This window comes from Hylaeus volcanicus, unplaced genomic scaffold (assembly GCF_026283585.1).
Source record: "Hylaeus volcanicus isolate JK05 unplaced genomic scaffold, UHH_iyHylVolc1.0_haploid 12237, whole genome shotgun sequence".
Taxonomy (NCBI): Eukaryota; Metazoa; Arthropoda; class Insecta; order Hymenoptera; family Colletidae; genus Hylaeus; species Hylaeus volcanicus.
In genome coordinates, this window is record NW_026533172.1 from 1,006,350 (window position 1) to 1,028,280 (window position 21,931).

General features: G+C 32.9%; 4 protein-coding genes and 2 long non-coding RNA genes across 12 annotated transcripts; 2 read left to right on the plus strand and 4 right to left on the minus strand.

Moving 5' to 3' along the window:
• Window positions 1-1,965: 1,965 nt before the first annotated feature.
• Window positions 1,966-5,026, plus strand: LOC128884050 (allantoicase-like). Of its 3 annotated transcripts, XM_054137075.1 has the most exons (13): window positions 1,966-2,697; window positions 2,806-3,045; window positions 3,100-3,209; window positions 3,263-3,341; window positions 3,388-3,486; window positions 3,544-3,697; window positions 3,774-3,974; window positions 4,030-4,131; window positions 4,204-4,304; window positions 4,354-4,427; window positions 4,482-4,580; window positions 4,652-4,837; window positions 4,885-5,026. In XM_054137075.1, the coding sequence occupies exons 1-13, from the start codon at window positions 2,295-2,297 to the stop codon at window positions 4,927-4,929; spliced, it is 1,893 nt and encodes a 630-aa protein (XP_053993050.1). In that variant the 5' UTR covers window positions 1,966-2,294; the 3' UTR covers window positions 4,930-5,026. The 3 variants fall into 3 exon arrangements, with proteins under 3 accessions (XP_053993050.1, XP_053993049.1, XP_053993051.1); XM_054137074.1 differs by having other exon boundaries at window positions 1,966-3,045; XM_054137076.1 differs by lacking the exon at window positions 4,885-5,026 and having other exon boundaries at window positions 1,966-3,045; window positions 4,633-4,792.
• Window positions 4,957-6,971, minus strand: LOC128884051 (protein YIPF7-like). 2 transcript variants are annotated; one of them, XM_054137078.1, is made up of 8 exons: window positions 6,116-6,971; window positions 6,012-6,072; window positions 5,879-5,960; window positions 5,721-5,807; window positions 5,566-5,663; window positions 5,443-5,518; window positions 5,281-5,376; window positions 4,957-5,178 (listed from the first exon to the last, which is right to left on the minus strand). In XM_054137078.1, exons 1-7 carry the CDS (start codon window positions 6,762-6,764, stop codon window positions 5,290-5,292), a joined length of 1,140 nt encoding a protein of 379 aa, XP_053993053.1. In that variant the 5' UTR covers window positions 6,765-6,971; the 3' UTR covers window positions 4,957-5,178; window positions 5,281-5,289. The 2 variants fall into 2 exon arrangements, with proteins under 2 accessions (XP_053993053.1, XP_053993052.1); XM_054137077.1 differs by having other exon boundaries at window positions 4,958-5,189; window positions 6,116-6,970.
• A 219-nt stretch (window positions 6,972-7,190) lies between these two features.
• Window positions 7,191-11,301, plus strand: LOC128884049 (importin-5-like). The gene is made up of 9 exons (XM_054137073.1): window positions 7,191-8,681; window positions 8,801-9,071; window positions 9,122-9,236; window positions 9,295-9,607; window positions 9,672-9,745; window positions 9,793-10,471; window positions 10,521-10,625; window positions 10,699-10,974; window positions 11,025-11,301. The coding sequence occupies exons 1-9, from the start codon at window positions 7,461-7,463 to the stop codon at window positions 11,262-11,264; spliced, it is 3,294 nt and encodes a 1,097-aa protein (XP_053993048.1). The 5' UTR covers window positions 7,191-7,460; the 3' UTR covers window positions 11,265-11,301.
• A 476-nt stretch (window positions 11,302-11,777) lies between these two features.
• Window positions 11,778-12,446, minus strand: LOC128884466 (uncharacterized). The gene is made up of 3 exons (XR_008459394.1): window positions 12,203-12,446; window positions 11,952-12,130; window positions 11,778-11,903 (listed from the first exon to the last, which is right to left on the minus strand). It is a non-coding gene; the product is annotated as an uncharacterized LOC128884466 (long non-coding RNA).
• Window positions 12,447-13,555: 1,109 nt separating this feature from the next.
• Window positions 13,556-15,520, minus strand: LOC128884072 (uncharacterized). Its single transcript, XR_008459217.1, has 5 exons — window positions 15,224-15,520; window positions 15,111-15,169; window positions 14,980-15,051; window positions 14,326-14,925; window positions 13,556-14,271 (listed from the first exon to the last, which is right to left on the minus strand). It is a non-coding gene; the product is annotated as an uncharacterized LOC128884072 (long non-coding RNA).
• Window positions 15,521-16,656: 1,136 nt separating this feature from the next.
• Window positions 16,657-21,713, minus strand: LOC128883832 (fumarate hydratase class II-like). 4 transcript variants are annotated; one of them, XM_054136615.1, is made up of 14 exons: window positions 21,615-21,713; window positions 21,274-21,557; window positions 21,134-21,207; window positions 20,824-21,089; window positions 20,646-20,765; window positions 20,420-20,565; window positions 20,206-20,369; window positions 18,846-20,148; window positions 18,547-18,792; window positions 18,444-18,487; window positions 18,221-18,310; window positions 17,846-18,166; window positions 17,671-17,795; window positions 16,657-17,040 (listed from the first exon to the last, which is right to left on the minus strand). In XM_054136615.1, exons 1-8 carry the CDS (start codon window positions 21,702-21,704, stop codon window positions 19,805-19,807), a joined length of 1,488 nt encoding a protein of 495 aa, XP_053992590.1. In that variant the 5' UTR covers window positions 21,705-21,713; the 3' UTR covers window positions 16,657-17,040; window positions 17,671-17,795; window positions 17,846-18,166; window positions 18,221-18,310; window positions 18,444-18,487; window positions 18,547-18,792; window positions 18,846-19,804. The 4 variants fall into 4 exon arrangements, with proteins under 4 accessions (XP_053992590.1, XP_053992592.1, XP_053992591.1 ...); XM_054136616.1 differs by lacking the exon at window positions 16,657-17,040 and having other exon boundaries at window positions 17,575-17,795; window positions 17,846-17,896; window positions 17,950-18,166; XM_054136614.1 differs by lacking the exon at window positions 16,657-17,040 and having other exon boundaries at window positions 17,575-17,795.
• Between the last annotated feature and the right edge of the window lie 218 nt (window positions 21,714-21,931).

The window sequence follows — 21,931 nt, forward strand, 5'->3', positions numbered from 1 at the left end:
CTTTTTTTTTAAAAAATGAATTCAAGACGAAAAACTTATTGCGGCGGGAGATGATAGTGGAGCCACGCATATTTTTGAAACGAATGGTTGTACACTTCTTCGACGATTTTTGGGTCATGTTGGGTACTCTTTTGATTTGATACACAAATTTCTAATTTTATGATTAAATCAGATCTGTTCAATGTTGCGTTTTTTCTAAAAGCCATTCATCTTATGTTATGACAGGAGGTGATGACGCGGTAAAAAAAAAACCTGTTGTTTCGGTTCATAGTCTCTATTTCATTATCGATTTTTTTTCAAGACGTTAAGATTATGGGATGTTACAGATGGATCTTGTGTGATCAAAATTGATGATGCGCATACAGATATTATTCGTTGTTTAAAACAAATGCCTTCCTCAGGCGCAACCACGGATATCTTTATTTCCGGAAGTTATGATGGTTATGTGAAAGTTTGGAGTTTCAATCTTGAGGCTTTGTCAAAAAAAAAGAAACAAGAAACAAACCCGCTTGACATACATTATCCTTCTTACAACATTATGGCAACTTTTCATCATAGTTATCCTGTCGAAGCGTTACTTTTATTTAAAAATAACACTTTTTTAATCAGTGCTGGTGGACCTGAAATGAAAGTTTGGAAAGTAAGTTGTGGTTCACTTGCCCATTCGATCAAATCTCATATGAAGACTGTCACGAGTACGCAATCTGGCCTACTACTCAATTATACCTTTTGAAAAATTTGCTTACTATTTTTTTTCTTGTAGCTCTAGATATTTCTACTGATGGATCTTATATTGTGAGTGGTTCTCTTGATCATACCGTCAAATTCTATTGCCCTTTGACTTTTCATCTTCTTCATTCAACGGTGTATGATCAACCAGTTACAAGTTTATCGTTAACCCGTGACAAGAATTTGACAGAATGGTTGGGCATTGGGTTCATGTAAGTCATTGGTAACAGAATAAAACAATGTGTTACGTTGCTAGTAAAACATGCTCTTTCTTTTTATGTATTTTTAAAATTTCATTTGAAGAAATGGAGATTATATAATAAAAAAAAGACTGACTCCAAAAACACAATCTTCAGACCTCAATTCAAGGATCCCTTCTTTTTTAAACAAATCATCTTCACTTTCGGTTCTAAACGAAAATCATCAACAAGATACAACTGATAAAGTGGTATGTTGTGTTATCAAAGAAAACGTCATCAAGAAACCTACGTAACATTTTATTTTTTAATGGAAAAAATAAAAAAACCTTCAGTTTGAATTATTTTAGGAAGAAATATTTTCGTAATAAAAGATATATTTTTATTGGTTAGGTGGAAACGGTTGTTGGTAAAAGAAGTTGTTGGTTAGATCGTCTTATTCAAGGATTTTATCAACAAAAATCTTTAGATGAAGCTATACGACAAAGGTGAACGTTTTTGAAAAAAAACCAACTTAAATATTTTTTTCTTTAGTTCGGTGGCGACTATAACATTAATTGAAGCTTTTATTGAACAAAATTCATTACATGTTGCTGTAAGAGGAAGAGACGAGGATAGTATTTTACCTCTTTTAACTTTTGTTCATCGGGAATTATGTCGTGAAATTCAAGCAATGCCTTTACTTTTAGAGTTTACTCATGTTTTATTAAGTAAGTGGTTTATTTTTTTTTTTGAATATCATAAAATACCAAGATATTCATTGGTAGCTGAAAATCCATGGCTTTATACTACAACGGATCGTCGTGTTTTACAAGCACTTCAAAGTATAAGTAGTAAATTAGATATAGATATATCGCAACATCAAATGTTACGCGAGCTTCTTGGTATACTTGTAAGTTTTTTATGATAAAAGACAAGTCTTATAAACGTTTCTTAGGACATTATTCGTGCTGTTTGTAATTTTTCATAAAGTAATTTTCACAGTTTTGTAAAGTATCAAATTTATTTCTCTAAATGAAGTACAATTAAACCCCAAAAAATTAAATTATATTTTGTGTTTGAAGGCAAATTCAAAACTTAATTTTAATTCGACAAAATAAGAAATACTTAAAAAAAAAACATTAATTATGTGTTACTTTTTCAATTAAAAAAAATTAAGTTAAAGCCGTAAATAAGACGCGAGTTTTTTTTCGTAAATAGTTATCGGATTTCTATATAAAAAATAACAGGTACAGGCTTAACACCCGGCTACAGCCTGTCAGTTGTTAGCATGGAGTTGTTAATTCTTCGTAGTAAAAGACCACATACAAATAGTACTTCAGTTTATTCTTGTCTCATATTGTCTTGTCGTTTGAATTCTAGTTAAAAATGGGTGGTCATCAAAAAACAACAACACCGCGCGTTGATCGTCGTCGCCGTAACACACACCAACAAAATTTGGCTAGCTCCGTTTTCCGTGAAGCGATACCTTCTCCTTGTGTAGCGCAAAAGTCTTCATTGAATATGGAAAGAACTTCTCAACCAACGTTCAAGTCAACAATAACCACACCAATCACTTATGTGAACGAAGAATCATCAAAATGTCATTCATTTAATTATGAACAAGAAGATTCTTGTTTTGTGAATGTTCATCAGTGTAATTCAATAGAAAAGGAAACTTTCGATCGAGATGATACAAACTTGATGGATAATCAAGCTATAGTAAAAAAACGTCCACATTTGGAAAAAAGTATCACAAATGAAGAATCAGTGGGTGCTTCCGATACTCCAAGTAAAAAAAAACGAACGTTTTCTTTATTTTGGCGCCCCGAATCATCTTCATTTTCACCAAATGAATTCACGTCTTTTTGTTCAAGCGATTCAATTTTTTCCTCTTTAGATTTTCTCAAAAAACAATGGGTTCATTCTTTTTTGCCCAAATTACGTGCACCTCGACTTTCGCTTCCTTTAAAGAAACTCTTGTTAAAAAAAAAAAATTCTTTACCATTTTTACCCAACAAGAGTGCCATAAGGAAAAATATATTATTTTCACCTCAAACTTCCAACTTGTCAACAAGAGCGTCTTTTGACATGTTAAATCCAGGTCTTTCCACGACTCCATATTTCACACGCTTAAATGGTCATAGAAAGAAAAAATGTGTTATTTTCTAGTTTACATTGATTTGTTTCCTAGACCTTGCTTCAGAGGATTTTAATGGAAATATTATTTATTGTACTGATGATTTTTTCTCTCCTGTAAAAAATATTTTAAAAAGTACTCTTCCTCAAAAAAGAGAGCCTTTTGTATGCCTTTGTTGTTGTTATTCATGCGCTCTGATGATAACTTTTCGTGTTAGGAAAATGTGGATGGTTGGGAAACACGTCGAAAAAAAACAACTGGGCACAATTGGTGTTTAATTCAATTAGGAACTCCAGGTAAACTTTTGAAAAGTTCTTCATGTTGCCTTACTAAAATTAATAGGTCGAATATATGGAATTGAAATCAATACACGTTATCTGGGAGATGACTGTGCACCTTACATTTCAGTGGAAGCGGCGAATTGCTCAAAATTAGAAAATGGTCTATTTTGCTAAATACGTTTTAAATACGAAATAGAAAAAAATTTGCTACTTGTAGATATTCGAGAACATCTTCAAAAAAAGGGTTTAGCATCGTATGATCCCCAAATTGTCAATGAATTAGAAAATCTTCAATTAGAATCAGAGATGAACAATCTATTAAAGGAAAAAAAATTAGAGAATTCAACACAGTGGAATGATATCGTTTCCATGTAAATTTTAAACATTCTATAGATAACGTACAAAAGTAAACTGTGCTATCTATATGTGTTAAATCATGCAATGTAGGATGCCTCTTTCTAGTTCTGAACATAGTGAAGCATCCAAATTTTTTATAGAAACAAATCAAAAAAATTTGTTTCCTGTTGTGACCCATTTAAGATTAAATTTGTTTCCTGATGGCGGGATTGCTCGAATAAGAGTGTACGGAGTTGCATGCAACGAATTCAATTTGGGGAAAACGATCAATGTCGCATGTGTACTAAATGGGTAGACTTTGTGCATTATTGTAAACCTTGCTTTAACGCTTTTTTTATTGTTTTAGAGCGGTTGTCATAGGTTGTAGTAACGAAAGTCGAGGAATTAGTAAAAAATTACTTTATCCGTCCGTTCCGAAATGTATGGCGGATGGATGGCTAACAGCAAGGTCAATAATTTACAAGAGAAAATCTTCAATGTTTTTTTTTTTTAAATGACATTAATGGGGCTTTGTAAATAGAAATCCAGGACGCTATCCGTATATTGAGCAAGATTCAATGTCAGGAGATCCTTTGAATTTGGTCGGTGAACATTGGGTCATTATAAAACTTGGAATGAAAAGTATTTTAAAATTTATTTTGATTGTTTTTACTTATATTTCTTATAATAGTCCAAAGTATAGCGTATATTGAAATTGATACATCATATTTTATTGGAAATGCGCCTAACAAGATAGAAATAGAGGTAAGAAGAAAAAAAATGGTTTACTGACGTAAAGTATGGTCTACTATTTTTTAGACAGCAAATATATCTTCTCATGTTGATTTACACGATATACAAGCGCAACAACAACTTTTAGTAACAGATAGAACGAATGGAGGTCTTTGGGAAAAACTTGTACGTGTTTTCTTTTTTTCCTTCTTTTTGTCTTAATAAAATCCTTATAAAGTGATGTTTTATCTTGTTAGCTTTTACCAACAACTGTGAAACCTAATCGAAATCATTACCTGTACTTACAAGAAACATTCCACACACCTTCTTTTCACAATGCCTCAACTTCGAATGATTCATGCGGAATAATCGCTTTAAAACCATCGTTTCCTTATGAGAAAAAGCCAGTTACACATATTAAACTCACTATTTTTCCAGATGGGGTACTTTGATGTTTTTTTAAAGTTTTTCATGTCCATTTGTGTACTAGGGAGTACAACGCATACGCGTTTGGTCCAAGACCTGTGAGCTATAACAGGAGCTACAGTTCTTAATAGTTTTTTCCGGTTCTGTGATAAAAAAAAAACAAGCCTTCTTTTGATCGTTATGTGAATAGCAAGCAAATCGCATTGTATTGTCATGGTGAGAATGTTCTGATTCTTTTAAATAATTTGAATAAGAAAATTTTTAAACCACACAACGTTTGACTAAATTTTTTGTCAACAAACGAAAAGCACCCAGGATAAATAATGTTTTTAAAAATATTATGGAATTGTTTATTTTTCTAAAACAATACTTTTAAAAAACAATTCGGAAGAAAGTTACATCGAAAGCGAATATAGAAAACAAGAAAGAATTATGTTTACATGAAAAATAAAAAACTTACTTTTTTTTTTCAAAACACTGTAAGAAGTACAAAGGAGCCGTACAGTAAAGAAATGGGGTACGCAACTAAAAATCTTTGGTGAGTCATTTCCAGTGCCTAGCAAATGTTTTATTTTTAACGAGAAAACTAGTAGAGATATAAAGAGATATGTGAACCACTTACAGTTTCAAAAAATCGGGAAGCTGTTGCAGTGCACCAAACGACGCATAAAATGGATAAAATCGCGCCCATCAAGCACCTTAAGAAAAAAAAATATTTAGCAAGTGACAACAAATTAAACAATACCTTAATGGAAAAAATAGTGCAATGCACGACAGAATAACGACAGGGAATAATCCGTAACCCAAAACACTAATAGTACTATAAAGACTTATACTTTGTTTCTAGGTAGAATAAACCCGTAATTAAAATGGATTTAAAAAAAAAAAAGTTTAGATTACCTGACTCATCAGATTAAGAAGAAGAAATACACCGATTGAACCAGTGACATTCAAACCGTAAATGTATTCAAAGTTTATTTTACCCGCCTGGATTTAAAAAAAAATGGTAGTTTAGTATTAAAAAAAAAAGGAGCATGTCAAAAAAGTGTACTACACACCAAAAGAGAACAACAACACAAACACGCTGCAATAAATACAGGGCCACACATATCGACATCTTGGAGAAGACTTTGATCAATTCTACAAAGATAATTTTATTAAGTTAGAAAAAGAAGAAAAAGTAAGAATGACTTGCGAAATAAAAGAACTGATTTAGTTTTCTCCCAAACATTTTCAGGATGAATTCCAAGCTCTATTGAACTAAAATGAGAGATGTTGATTCCACACAACACTACCTTCAAGAAAAGGTAAATCCTTCTCCTCTTCCTCTTCTTCGTCATCATTGTGTTCTCTCTGAGAGTGATCCGATCTATTCTCAAAAGTTTGCAAAGTTTTATCTGCCCAAATTTGGCTACCCACGCTTCCTTGTAGGATCGTTCCGCATTGTGCAATATCACCGTGTAAAGATTGCTCAACTTTCTTGTCTGGGTAGCTGGCGGATGGATGCTTTGAAAGCAAGTGTGACGGTGTTAGTTCAGGATTATTTACTCGTAGACTGGCTGGAACAGTAGGACGATTTATCGTATAAGGGTTTGTAAAAGGTTTGTTGAGAGGATTGGAACCACTGAAAGCATTTGGAAAACTTGTGTCGTTGCTACACTTTGCTGTAATTTCGAAGCTAGCAGGGTGGCGTAAGTTACTAGGGTTTCGAAAATTCGTCGAACTTTCAAACATGGTAGAATTTTGTAATGTACGAGGATTTTGAAAAGTCTTAGGATTCTTAAGAGGATTAGAACTTTGTAAAGTACTAGTGTTTTGATGATTCGTAGGGTTTTGAAACCCAGTAATATTGTGTGGATAGCTGATTTTATTTGAGTTCCTATTGGTATCTTTTGCATCACGAGATAAATGAATGTTGTTTTGAGACGAATAGTTAGGATTCATTTACTCCTTGTTTTTATAATCAATTTATGCAAGTAGTTGTCTTTCTACTTTTCCAAACTTTATATTGATTAAGTGCATATATGTACTATCTTCTCTACAGTGTTTCGGGTGGTTGAACAAAAAAAATCAATGGTGTTTTATTTAAAAAAACTATGGACATTTTTATATATAAGTACTTTAATTTTTTGCTCGTAACATGTTTTTTACAAAGAAATCTGTGACATTTTGCAGGCAACAGCTGGGAAGCTTGGAGAAAATAAAACATGTCAGAGAATACTATGACCTTCAAAGAAATTTTATACCATACATAAGGTTTTTCGTGCTCACACAGAATGCACTTTTCCAGAAAAAAATAAGTTTAATTACAAATAAAAAAATTGTAGCACATGCAACTATGTACTACTTTCCTTTTCCATTTGTTATTTTTAATTACATTGTGTCTGAAACAATTTTTTTTTCTATCAACATACGCTTGATTTTAAATAAACTAATGTGTTTAAAAACTTAGCAATATTAGTTCCCTTTTTCGTTTTAAACTAGCAAAGGAAGGCCATACTGTCCCAACAAAGCAGTTTTTGTGTCAAAATTTCTGGATCGATTGCAGATCTGTTACGGAAACAGGCCTAACGCCTCAGGTTTACGGCAACGTTGGCTCTATCCTCAATTTTTTTCGTTTAGTACCACGCGTATTCTACAATGACAACGATCGATTATAGTCAACTGTGTAAAATATTAGAATGTTTCTCATCCCAGGATAATAATCTTAGACAAAATGCTGAAGCCGGCTTCAACACGTATAAAGAAACACATTTTGAAGAATTGTTGATTGGTCTTTTAAGAATAATGAAAGAACATCAAGATCCTGAATTGCGAAATCAAGCGATCACGTCCATACGTACTATGTTTCGTAGTTACTTGACAGGAAAGTCTAGTACTGAATGGGATCGTTTAAGCCCCCAAACAAAAATCATGTTACGATCTTATCTTTTGCAAATTTTCGAAAATGATTCTGATTCTAGAGTAAAAAATTCGGTATGCGTGACTATTTCGGTTTTTGGTGGACGGTTAGCCTCAACTGGAGATTGGCCTGAGTTGAATCCTAAACTCATTTCGATGATAGAAAGTGATAACGTTGATGCTCAGGAACGCGCTTTAAAAGTTCTAGCCGAGTTGGTTCCTTATGTATCAACAGTTATTCAAAAGAATATAACTGGACTGCACCGAATAATATCCGTGTGTGCAAAGTCACCAAGCTTTTCTGTACGCTATCAAGCGCTATGTTTTGTGTCAGCGGTTGTTCTGAGTGAACCGAAAAAAATTTGGAAAAGATTTCAAGATTCAATTCCCGATTTTTTGAAAGGCTTATCTCTTTCTGAAAATGTATCAATGGATTATCCAGAAGATTATTTGTCTGCTTTTGTTGTTATTGCTGATGTAGATGCCAGCTTTTTTAAGCCATATATGTCAAACATGCTTGATGTTTTGACAGCTCATGCCAGCTCAAACGATGAAGAACTTAAACAAATGATTGTAGAAGTTCTTTTATCGATAGCTGAAAATAAACCATTAATGTGTCTAAAAATTCCTAATTTCGTAATGAAGGTAGTTAGCATGTTGATGGAATTAATGCTAACTGTTGAGAATGATATTAACTGGATTGTTGGTGACGATAACGAATCGTCTATTGAGGAAACACGTAATTACGATGTAGGAGAGTCAGGTTTAGATCGTTTGACCGCCGCTCTTGGGGGAGAAAATGTTATGAATGTTATTTTTCATTTTGTGTCTATTTACTTACGCAAGGAAGAATGGCACTATAAATTAGTAGCTATTATGGCCATTTCTCAAACAGCAGAATATTTGCCTGAGGATGAGTTGGATAATCATTTAAAGGAAATTACTCAAATGTTATTAACAGTATGTAAATTTTTTTACGAGTTTAATTATTTTTTTATTAACGTTGTTGAAAAGTAAAGCAGCATTTATAGACTAGAGAAAAAATATTTTTTTTTTGTAATGCTTACTTTTTTTAACAGCAATTGAAGCATAGCCATCATTACGTTCGTTTCGCAGCATGCCAAGCTATTGGTCAAATAGCTACAGATCATCAACCTCATTTTCAAAATACTTATGCTGCAGAAGTTCTACCAGCTCTTATTGCCACTGTTGATGATCAATCATTAAAAGTTCAATCCCACGCTATTTCAGCTTTGATTAATTTTAATGAAGAAGTCAATAAATCAGATTTATTACCGTATGCCGATGCTCTTATGCAAATGTTATTTGAAAGAATTGCGCCTGATAAAAGTAACAAAATTATTTCTTTTTGAAAATATTTATATACTTTAATCAACTAGATTTAAAATTACGTGAACAAAGTCTTACTTGTCTTGCCGTGGTGGCTGGAGTATTAGAGAAAAATTTTCTCAAGTATTATAATATTGTGATGCCTGCTACAAAAGAAATTTTATTGTTAGTGTTCTTAGATTTTTTGTGAAATTTTAGTTGTTTAATTATTATTTTTTAACAGAACGGCAACAAAAGAAGAAGAGTATGGTCTGCGTGGAAGAGCGGTTGAATGTGCCAGTATTATCGGTTTTTCTGTCGGGAGAGAAGCTTTTGAAATGGACGGTCATGCTGTGGTCAAATGTCTTCTTGAAATGAGTGCTCAAGGTGTTGATGCTGATGAGGTTGTAGATGAGTATATGAGTGATGCGTTCCGTCGTATTTGTCGTACAATGAAAGAAAGTTTTGTTCCATATGTTCAACATTTGATGCCAAAGCTTCTGAAATCATTAATGGTAACATTGAATTCCACTCATGAAATGAACGAAGAAAATGATGTACGTTCTCTGATATACAAATTTCTTTTTATTTTCCTACATTTATACAATGCACGTGTTACAGGATATGACACTTGCAAGTATTGCTAAAGGAGATTGCTCTGGTTTGAAAACGAGTGCTATTCAGGACATGATTCAGTAAAATATACAAACAATAATAATGACGTAACTATTTCCTTTTTTAGTTCACTAGATCTTTTGTTCACGTTATTTGAAGTTTTATCCAGTCATATGAAAGACTATGTACTCCAAGTAGCACAAACGCTTTTACCTTTATTAAAAATGCGTTTAAATGAAACTGTGAAACGTCCTCTGTTTGATTGTATCGCTGAACTACTGAAAGTATCAAAAGCATTAGAGTTGGATTCCAACGTTTTAAGGTCTTGGGTAACAGAAATTGTTGAACAAGTTTTTAATAATTTAAGGTCGAATGAACAAACCATCATTAATGAACCAAATCTAGATTTACTTGTTACCGAAGCAAGTGGATTAGCTACATGCTTGTGCAATGCAGGAGGGAATGTATTAACAGATAACCAAGTTACGTTAGTTTCAAATCAAACTTTTATGCTTATGAAGGAGTCGAATCAACGTCGAGCACAGATTGCAATACAGAAACAGGATCCAGATTACGATGAAGAAGATCTCATTCGTTTAGAAGAGGATGAGTGTTATGAACAAAACTTCAGATCCACATTATTAGAAATCATTGCTGCACTTATGAAGACTACTCCACAACAGTTCATGCAATATTGTGCTGCACTTTGCCAGGAGTTCATAACGACATTTATTCATCAAAATTGTAGTAAAGACGATCGTGCGTTAGCGTTATATGTTTGTGACGATGTTCTAGAACATCTAAAAGTAAAATTGATTTCTTATAGTAAAGAATCTTATAAGATGTGATATTTAGGATAATGGAGCTGCCTTATGGCCATGTTTCGCTGAACGCTTAATAGAGATGGTATTAGATAAAGAGCCTGGTGTTCGTCAAGCTGCAGCCTACGGTATCATTCAGGTCATTCATAAAACAATACTAGAATGTCTGATTTTGGTGATGACACTCTTAATGCGTTCTTTATTTATTATAGGCAGCTCACTGTACCCAGTTTCCTGTTGAGTTAATCCAGCGCGCGGCTTCTAATTTAGTTGTCGTTTTGAACGAACCTGTTTCAAATAAAGGATTACATGCATCTTCCCGTGATAACGTAGTTGCAGCTATCGGAGCTTTAGTTTTATATCACGGGATTAATTTGGGTCCAAAAGCTGAGGAGTATTTAGGGTATTGGATAAATAATCTTCCATTAAAAGTTGATGAAGAAGAAGGAAGACGTACTCATAAAGAGTGCGTTGATTTAATGTTGAAAGTAGGTTCTATAGATATCTCAAATTATAAACCTGATTTTTCTTTTAATAGGGGAATCCACAAATTCTAGGCCCAAATAATGCAAACGTACCGAAACTCGTGGCGTTTTGTGCGTCAATCTATAGAACGGAATTTTCAACAGCTGAAATAGATAAATCAATTAGAACGTTTGTTGAAAATATTGGTTTTGATGTTGTAAGACAACTAGGAGCTGTATTTTCAAAAAAACTACAACAAGGCTTAGATAGAATACATAGCGACTTTCTTTTGGAAAAAAATAACATGCTTTAAGACTAACACGACAACGTTTTAAAAATTTTATTAGTGTTTATTTATCCGTAGTGTCTAGTGCATGTATAAAAAATTGCAATACAATTCTTTTGATTAAACATGATTCAACATTCCAAACTTTGTTATTTGTTTAATTTTTAATATTCAAACAATTTTTTGTGATATTTTTTTCTAGTTTTAAAATTTTTTGAATTACATGCTAAGCTTTATACATCATGGATTTATATTTTGATGTTCTTTACCATATTTTGTATTCACTCCATTAAGCGTGTTTTACTGAAACATTCGACCGTGACCAGATCTTGTTAAGTGTTCTTGTCGCAACTTGAATTCGTCTAAATATCTAAAGAATAAGTGTAGTCCGCTCTGATATACTATTTGTTGTAGTAACTCAGTAAAGTTACGAGCGACATTTCAAAAATTAAAAAAAGCAAAACAAAAATTTGTTTTTTCGGAAACTGGTTTATAGCCTATCAAGAAAATGGATAATATTATTAAAAAAATGAAGTTATGCTCCGGAAGAATTTTTTAGAAAGGAAAACTTTCTGTGTCATTGAAGGTTCCTTTTTGTGAATAAGGTGTGAATCCGAAATGGGATGTTTAAAAAGACTTTTCATGCTGTAACAATTTACACATCACCTGCGGGGTGATTTCATGACCTCGACGTGGCGCAAGTCTGTAACGTACCTTTTGATTTTTATAGTATACGGCTAATTAAGGTGGACAAACTAGGGACGACTGGTTTAACAAGCAATTAAAACCTTATCCAAACCCACTCCGTGGTAACAATGCACAAGTCACGAAACTGGAAAAACGGCATGGTCCTTACACGCTTTGCCTTGGCGACAATGGTAACTACTGTCCACCTATGGTACAGAAAAAACAAAGCAATAAAGCTACCGTTTTAGTGCAAAGGCCGCAATCTAGAAAGCGCACACCTAGAGGGAATATGTTACGTGAAGTCTAAAGCGAACGGCGCTTGCACTCTGAAGCCGATCAACGTCACCAAAACATTGATCTAATTGAGGTAAGAAACGTCCTTAAGGAAGAAATCATTTATACTCTACCCGAAATAAGCAACAAACACCAGTATCCCTCAAGCTGCCATTGTCAACAATTTGTTATACTGTCAGAGAAAGGTATAAAAAGTTGAAAATGCACAGAAAACGAGAGGAACATACAACGTTGCAATATACTAATGAACTAACTTAAAAAACAAAATCGTACACGGACTTTAAAATAGCTATTACTTTTGCTCGTAAAGTAAACTCAACATTATTTATACTTTTAAATGAATTGATGCAATCTAGATATACAAGTGTATGCTTTATAACGGAAGTTGTTTATCTAAAGAAGCCACCCCTCACCACTCACCTTAGTTTTACAAAAGCATCACCAGTTAAGCAAAAAATAAGAGGATCAGTTTTTTTTTATGCTGGAGTAATGTTCAGACAATAGAAAAACTAAACGCCAAGAAACCAAAAAAGGTAACTGGAGCATGGCTCAATGCCAATCAGATGGTATATTACATTTCATTTCTGTCTAAATAACGTCTAAAACTAGCTGTGACCCAGTATAATTAAATGAATTTTTAGAATATCTAAGGAATAAAACATCAGAATAGATGAATTGCATTATTGTCCGAGAATTCAACTTTCCAAGTGATATACCAATTTGAGAAAAACTCAATAATTGGCTACAAAAGAATAAGTTTACCCACAGTAATCAGACACAAATAAATCACTAAACGACAATAATGTCCAAAGGATCTGACATAAAGTTTAGTGTCACGCGAAAAATACTTCGCGAAATTCAAGGATTTGAAAAACCTATCAAAGTGCAAGCTCAATTAAGTGTCCAGGTTCCATTTATCGACTATAACCGTATTAGAAAAAAGTCACTTGACGTACAGTGGGGAAAAACTGAATGAAGAACCCACTAGAAACAATTTACAGTTATCAGTGGAAGAACTGTCACGAAACAAGATGACTTTAGATAGCGGTATACAATTTGCTGGCGCAAAGTGCTTTGGGGACCACGCAAACAAAATGAGGAATCAACTTTCGTGGAGAGTGCAGAAAAAAATAAGAATGCTGAGAAAAAATACTAAGACACTCAAGCAAAACACTACAGAACATCTTTTAGTAATTGTTACAATTGGAATCATTTTAAGACGATTTTGATTAAAATGGCTGAAAGAACAATTCTAAAAAATGCTACATTTAAAACCAATCGTGAATCAAGACACTTGAAAGATTATAAACAATTTATGCGAATAACGAACTGTAACACAAATTATTGGAGTGAATGATGAAAAAGTAATTCAAACATATGCAAATGTAATGAACTCCAATCTCTGACGCTGATTAAACTGCACACACGGCAATCTCAACCGCACAATGTTTGATGGTCAACGCTCCAACTCAAAAATCTCAGAAACACGTTTGTCAAAAATAAACCTTTGCATCCATTTCATGATATTCCTTTACGAAAAAGCCCAACGCATTGATCGATACACCCATAGAAGGTACGAGTCGTTTCAATACAGAAATGCAGCAATATCGTACTTCAGCAAAAAATTTAACAAATTTTTCGAATTAACGTATTATATCATAACAACAGGATACATTGTAATGATATTAAAAACCAACTATACAATAGAGTGCTAGAAGTGCCGCTGTTAACATTGCTATTTGTGGAAGAAATTTTTTTTCAAGAAAATGATAGCCAACCGAATGTTTGATATATCTAGGAAGAAAAATGGGTTAGCATGCGTAATTTCAAAGCAATTTTTTAGGAAAAAATTGTTCATAAAAAGATAGATTCTCCACCCATATCTAGCAGTACACGAGGTTAAAAAAATGCAGAACATTTAAGTATTGCATTATTTGATGTTGTTAAGATATTTAACACACTACCAAGGTAATCCGCAACGCAGTGCCGTGCAACGTATTGGAATAAATACATTCAAGCAATCGCCCGCATGATGGTCCAATTACTACGTTCTCTAAAAAAATGACAATTGAAAAAAGAAACACTCAAATAAACAATACAAGAGTACCTTAAGGAGGTATTTTATCACTCTAGGTGCTTTTCACGGCCATTAATGACGAAGGACGAGGCGTAAGTGAAATATTGTGCACAGTCATCTTAAAAATCATTCTAAAAGCGTTTTTCTATCTTGAGGACTCTTTTCTTCGTTACCACAAGAGTCAAACGTTAGAACGTCACATAAACCTAACGAAAGGATAGGGTTGAAAGAGTGGGGGAGAAGAATGATACAGAAAAATTTTTAACAATTCAAATAGAATAGGATAGTAGAAGTTAATGGAAAACGACAAAACTCTCAGATGACGAAACGTCGTCAAACCAAATACATTGGCATGCGCATGACAAAAGATGGAATCAGTCCCGAAATTCCAAGAAAAGAATTCTTTAAAAATTTTAAAAACATCTCTTCTATTTCCAATATAGATCCTCTCTCAACAGCAATCGTATTGAAAGTGCATCGATCAATTTCGTCCACATAAGTATCATTTGAACTTTGTGTTGCCCTGTCGACATGACAACGTACGTTAGAATTTGGCACCAATCACCGTGACGTGTTGTTAAACTATTTGATTGCATTAACGGAGTCAATGTTAAACGGGAACTAGGAGTTCTATACCATTCAGGATACTAGCTGTGAAAACTGATCATTACATTTAACACGTACATATTAAATTACAAAGATATAGGTTCCTTCTCTAAATTTTTTAATAAAATATTGATTCGTTGACACCCATTACTACGCAAGATAGAAGTGACATTTTTCATTGCATGTGTTATTTAGAACAACTGAAAAACCTGAATGTCCAAAATCGGTTGCGAATGGTTGAAGCTAGCGTGAAAATGGGGTCAGCTACCTAATTTCAAGCGAAATCTTAGAGGCGAAGAGTATAAAAATAAAACTGTGTTACTCGGAAAGCATTTGGAAAGCGACTTGCAGATGATTTTTATGATGTAGACTCCAGATACAGATTTTCTTTTCCGCTAACACTATTTTAGACCAGCTTGTGTAATTCTGGAAAACTCCCATTTTTGGAGAAAAGAACGGGACAACACAGAAGAAAAGTTACATTACTGCAAGACTGCTAGTAAGGTAATACCACTTCCAGTACCTTTAAAGTTTTATGGTGCTCGGATTTCCTGTAAGTACTCCCATTCGAAAATGGATCCGAAAAACAACACTATTCGTTTTACCTCGTTTGCCGGAAATGTATACTTTTGAAACTAAAATCGATTAAAAATATAAAATGTATACGAAACCAAACCACACAAGAGTACCAATCTGACAGTTTTTCATGAAACCATGTAGCCTAGAAAAAGCATTTCATTTACTGAAATATATTGAACATAAGCCTCTACGAAAACATGCTTGAAAAATATTAAAAACAAACGAATGAACTACCACAAATAAAATGATAATGGATAGAGAAGGAATGTCTAATAGAGTAGGTGGCTTGGCAGATGTCGAACATAAACGCTTATATAAAACATTAGACGAACATTGAACAACAAGCAGTCAAATTGTTTCTAGTGTCGTCCAAGCGCACGCACTGCAATGCTTTCACGGAATTCTCACCAAATTTTTTTAATCTTTTTAAAAACTTTACTAACGTAACACAGAAATGAAACTAGCATAGGAAGGTATACCTCGCTAGAAACTGAACATCCTGAGATTTTTTTAAACAAACAACAATGCCATCTTAGTCTATGAAACACTGCTACGCTCATTCCCACTCGATTCGCGCAGCAAAAAATAAAGAAAATTGTACAGATTATGAGAAACTTTCTTTAATTGTCAAATAATAATACAATGCTTCATGGAATACGAAAGAGCGCAAAACATGGTCTAGAGGTAGTTTCCGCTGCTAGGGATTTTCTGTGTCATAAAAGAAAAAAATCAATGTATTTTTAAACAACCTCAAGATTACACTACATAATATCCTTAGTTCAACGCTTTACGCTTCAACAAACACTTATACACGGTACACAATTTATCTAATACACATGTAGTTTTCATTAAAAAAGAAGCTTAAAAAAGAATTCTCAAATATCTTTAGCTGTAGGTCATCAAAAATATTACATTTAAAGAGTTTTTTGTTCAAGCAAATTAAATTGAATCCTGGCTTAGTTATCTAGCAATAACTATAAGACCCTGTCGACCATCCAAGACGTCAAATGGATGCTGTGCCACCCAAGACTTCATATATGCGAAATTCTTTTTGGAAGGAGCCTTAGTTAATTGCCTGAACTTTGTCGGTAAATTAAATAAAATGAAATGCCCTTAACGAGTGGCTTCGATGACGACATAACTGCCCCATTTAATTCAATGTACCTTTTTAGTATAGGTCGTGAGGCTGAATCGTGTTTTCTATGAAAAGGTCTGTTGTTGTAACAATTCACCCTTCGGCTCGTCCTATTAATGGGTCGCTTCGGTATCAGGCGAAAATCTTCGTTTCATTGAGTATTCTTTTTGAGAATAAGTTATAACGCCGACATGTGAGCTTTGAAAAGATGCCTCATTGTGCACCCGTTTACACTTTGGTTTGTCCTACTGATGCGTCGCGTCGGCAACACCCCATTCTGCTGTTTTACTCATTGTTCCCTTAGTATATCTATTGTATATCGGAATAATGAGGTTTAAAAAAAAATCCATGCTAAAACGGTTACGTTCTATAAATGGTACTCAACTATCTTTTTTTCACACTGTAACATTTTTTTTTTTTTAAACCTGCAGTAGAGAATATAAATTACAAATTATTATTTTTACTTGAGCGAATAAATTTTTGATGATGAAATACAAAAAATTATTAATAATATTGTTTACTATAGATAAAAATCATTTCATTTTATGTGTGTATAGAGAGATAAATCGGAAGTTCTTTTTTTATCCATTAAAAATATTACCACATTCACACGATCATATTTTATATCTAGATTCAAAGAAAACATTTAATTATTTTCCAATCTTTTTGAAAAATTTTTTTTTGATATCACTTAATTATAAAGTTCAGAATAATTTAAAATTTTAACGACATGATTTCATAAAAAAACTACTGCATTAAAATGTTATTTTAGTGCAGATGTTTTTAAAGATTACACATCTGTTAGAATAGAACGGTTTTGATATAGCACTGCAATTCAAGTTTAGCTTTCTAATTTTGATAGCGAACAAAATTGTAGTGATAAGTTATTATTTTTAAACAAATTAAAAAAATGACAATTTTTCCATTTATTTTTTAATATAATTGAATTTTAATGCAAAATTTATTTCATGAATAACGAAGCACAAGCTTATAATAAACTAAGAATTTGTAAAAAAAACATCTTTTTATTCATATAATAGTTCGTGAAACCTTACGGGTTAATTTACGTTTCAACGTCACTACCACAAGCCTGTGAAGCATTGCCATGTGACATCTCAAAATTTGACACTGCCAACAATTCAGTTTCAGCAACACCATATTGGTCTGCTAAAGATATATTCTACATAAATATAGGACCATATGGAGGATATAAGAAAAAATTGGGCGTACTTTACTGGTTAAATATTCGTTCAAATGGGATTTAATTTTTGAAAAAGGTACCTGAAACAGTGTTTGGGTTAACTAATAACATAAACACATAAGCAACAAAACACTTGTAAGTTAAATTCAATCAGAGCGAATACGGTAAATTCCATTGAAAAAATGTCTTGAGCTTTTAAATTATCTTGACGGTCTAACGTTTGAACAGCCACGATCAATTCAGAAAGTTGATTATCCAACAAATCTTGGTTAAATTTATATGATAATAATAAACAAGCCGCAGCAAGGATTTTTCGAATTCCTTTATGCACCACTCGTTTAAGAAGAAGCCTTTTACAAAAACTTTTTGTTAAAAAAGAAATATGATGCCACTAATAAATGTACTGTTCAAAATAAAACCATGCTGCAGCTACGGTAGATGGATCCAGATTTGACACTTTATCTATTAAATTAAAAAGATCGTGCTTCAAATTTCTATGAAAAATAAAAATATTTAAAAAGTGTGTAAAATTTTGACAATCAACATTTAAAAAGCGTTGCGCTTATAGAATTTTTGACCGACGTTTCATGTAAAAAAGCAGCACATAGCATTTTACAGAGTAGTTACCTGAGCTTGGATAAAGTTATAGTAGAATGTAACCACGGAAATTTCTAAAAAAAATTCTGGTGAAATTTTGTTTTTCAAAAAAACAAAATTTATTTTAAAAAACCTTTCGATAATCTTTATTAATTTGTTCGCGATTTTTTTTTTGATCTTTTACTGGAACCATAGATATTCCTAAGAAATCCAACTGATTTGAATCAAAATTTTTTGTTACAGGGCTCATATTAATAGTAACAGTGCTATTAAAATCAGAGGAAGCACATAACAGTCCTTTGTAACTTATATCTTTTTTGCCGCATCGTCTTTTGGATTTTAAAACGTAAGCTTCTAAATTTTCAATTGTTTGTTTGTCCTACGTACATTGACTTTTTGTAGATAAAATTAATTATATGAAGGAAATCTTACTAGTTGGTTTTCTGATGTAGAGAAAAAAGGGAAAATTTTTTTTGTAAATAACCTTATACTAGAATGCTGCGAGTGGGAAAATGAGTTACGAGTATATTGCTTTGTGTTACACAAAGAATGACGCATTTCCTCCGTGTCTATATTAAAAATTTTACAAACGGATTCCCGTTTACATAAATTGCTATCACGAGGTTTTTTATACGATTTATTACTGCAAAAATCATCTCTTGTATTGCTTAATGTGATGCTTGGTAAACCAATATCGAAAGATCCTTGTAAAGTATTTGGTGCTAAAGTTTGAATCATGTCACCATTAGTTGTTTTTCCATCAGTGGAAGCATTTGGTTGCCTGATCGTGGTTAAGCTTTTTAAAAAGGTTTCCGCTTCATTAAGACTAATGTCATATGTATCTGGGTTTTCGGAACAACTGCTGGAGCTCTCCATTGTTAGAATCAGTTAAAAAAAAAAAAAAAATAATTTTCTTATTCCGCTTCAAGATAAAATGGAGAATTTTAATTCATTCTATAATGGAAAGGACATCTCCTAATAAGACAGACTCTAAGTTTCAAGAATTCTTATGCATAAAAGAAAATATTAATTACAATGCCAAGAGCTTTAGCAGTGTTTAAATAATAATTTCTTTTTAATGAGAAAAATGTTTTAAAGGTTAAAGTATGTCTCCTTTTCTTAAAATTTTTAATCAGCCACGCCACTGATTATAAAGATTAGGATTGTACAAATCGTATAGAAAGATTTTTATAAACATTTTAAAAAAATGGGATGGTGTTATATGTTAGTAACGCTATGATATACCAAAAGACTATAAGAAATAAATACTTTTGAACTCATGGGATAAATTGACATGGAATCAAAAAAAAACTATATACTGAAGCACGACTGAAATTTTAACATTGTTATAAAATCAAGATTATTCTCTTAATCAATAAATAAATTCTATTTTAGTGATTAGGCTTTACCATTTCGCTAGGCTTTACAAGTGAGTGAAACATTTCTGAAGTAATATAGTCAAGTTTAACAGCGGCTTCTTCAAGAGTTAGATTATGTTCATGAGCGTATTGGGAAATTTTACTGCACTTATCGTAACCCAGGAAAGGGGTTAGGGCGGTGACTAACATGAGAGAATTGTCTAAGTGTTTTTGAATAACAGCTTTGTTAGGTTTTATGTTGCGAATGCATTTCTCGGCAAAAGACTTGGCGGCATCTCCTAACAATTTAATAGAACGAAGTACATTATATATAATAACTGGCCGGAACACGTTTAACTGTAAGTGTCCATGACTACCTAAATAAAAATAACAGTACTATATAGAAAATGATGTAAAAATATTATAAGTTTTACATGATACAGTCACTGCAGTATGATTTCCAATAATCTCAACACAAACCATGGCTAAAGCTTCGCATTGTGTTGGGTTTACTTTTCCTGGCATAATGCTTGAGCCTGGCTCGTTTGCTGGAAGTATTAATTCACCCAATCCACAACGAGGTCCAGACGATAAGAGCCTAGAACGTATTGCTGATTTTTTCGTCTGAGACTTTTATATTTATACTACCTAATATCATTTGCGATTTTCAAAAAATCAGCTGCAGTTGTGGATAGTGCCGCGGAAAGTTCTGTAATACCTCCAACACTAGACAAAGCCTCAAATTTATTTGGAGAGGTTTGAAAAGGTAATGAAGTAAGACGACTGACATGTTCCTGTGAAAATATTCATTTAAACATTTTTTCATAATAAACAGATTATTTAAAAAAAAATATCTAATGAAGTTTCAACATACAGCAAATGATTCTGCGAATCCGTTGTACGTATTAAGACCTGTGCCAACGGCTGTAGCACCTTGGGCTAACGTAAATATTTGCGGTAATGCTAATTCAATTCGACGAATTCCATTTTCAATCTATAAGACGTATTAGAAAATTACAAAAGAAGTCTAATTGATTTAACTATAACAGTACCATACACACGAACGCTCCGAATTCCTGACCTAAGGTTAAGGGAGTAGCATCCTGCAGATGAGTTCTACCTATTTTCACAATAGAACCAAACGCTTCTATACATTGTTCAAACGCAGAAGCCAGATATTTTAAATTAGGTAAAAGGAAGCTTGTGACTTCAATCGCCGCTGAAATATTCATTGCAGTGGGAAACGTATCGTTTGATGATTGTCCCATATTGACGTGGTCATTTGGATGGATTTGGTTTTTCATACCGCACACTTTACCTAAACTCAATTATTTTGTTATTTATTTAATTTGAGTTGTATACCCAATATTTGTAAAGAACGATTTGCTATAACCTCATTCGCATTCATGTTCGTTTGAGTTCCAGAACCAGTTTGCCTAAAAATAAAAACATTTCAATTTATTTTAAGACGAAATATAAACGAAACAATGTTGGCATATTACCAAACTACTAATGGAAACTCTCCATCATGATCACCACGCATGACTTCCGAGGAAGCTTGCGCTATTGCTTCACCTATATCTTTAGGTATTTTACCAGCATTCATGTTGACATGGACTGCCGCTAGTTTGGTAAGACCCAGTGCGTGAATTACTTGTCGCGGCATCTTCTCTGTCACACCTATATCAAAATTTTCTATTGAACGTTGTGTTTGAGGTCCCCATAACCGATTTTGTGGTATTTGAATACTGCCAAAGGAATCATATTCGATTCGATAATTGTTCATCTTTCAAAATATAGACCACAACTAAAGCAATGCTAAGGTTTAATAGATTCGACGTACACTGGAAGAAAAATATAGTCTACCTTGACCCTCTGTATATTTCACTGTTTGTCTAATGGTCGATAAATTTTGTAAAAGTTTCCCTCGCATATTTAAATTTAAAAAACACAACAACTATTTGTGATTTTTCTATAAGTTCGAATGATTTTAAAAACAAATTTAAAAAAAAAAAGGCGTGTTTATAGATACTTGGCAATTTTTTTTTAAAATCCAAAACTCGTAACTGGATTTGTTCTCTTATAAAAGTGTTATGCTAGTTTTTAATTGGGTAGTAAAAAAGTCACATGCGTAGTACAATTTGTAAAACGTGATAACAA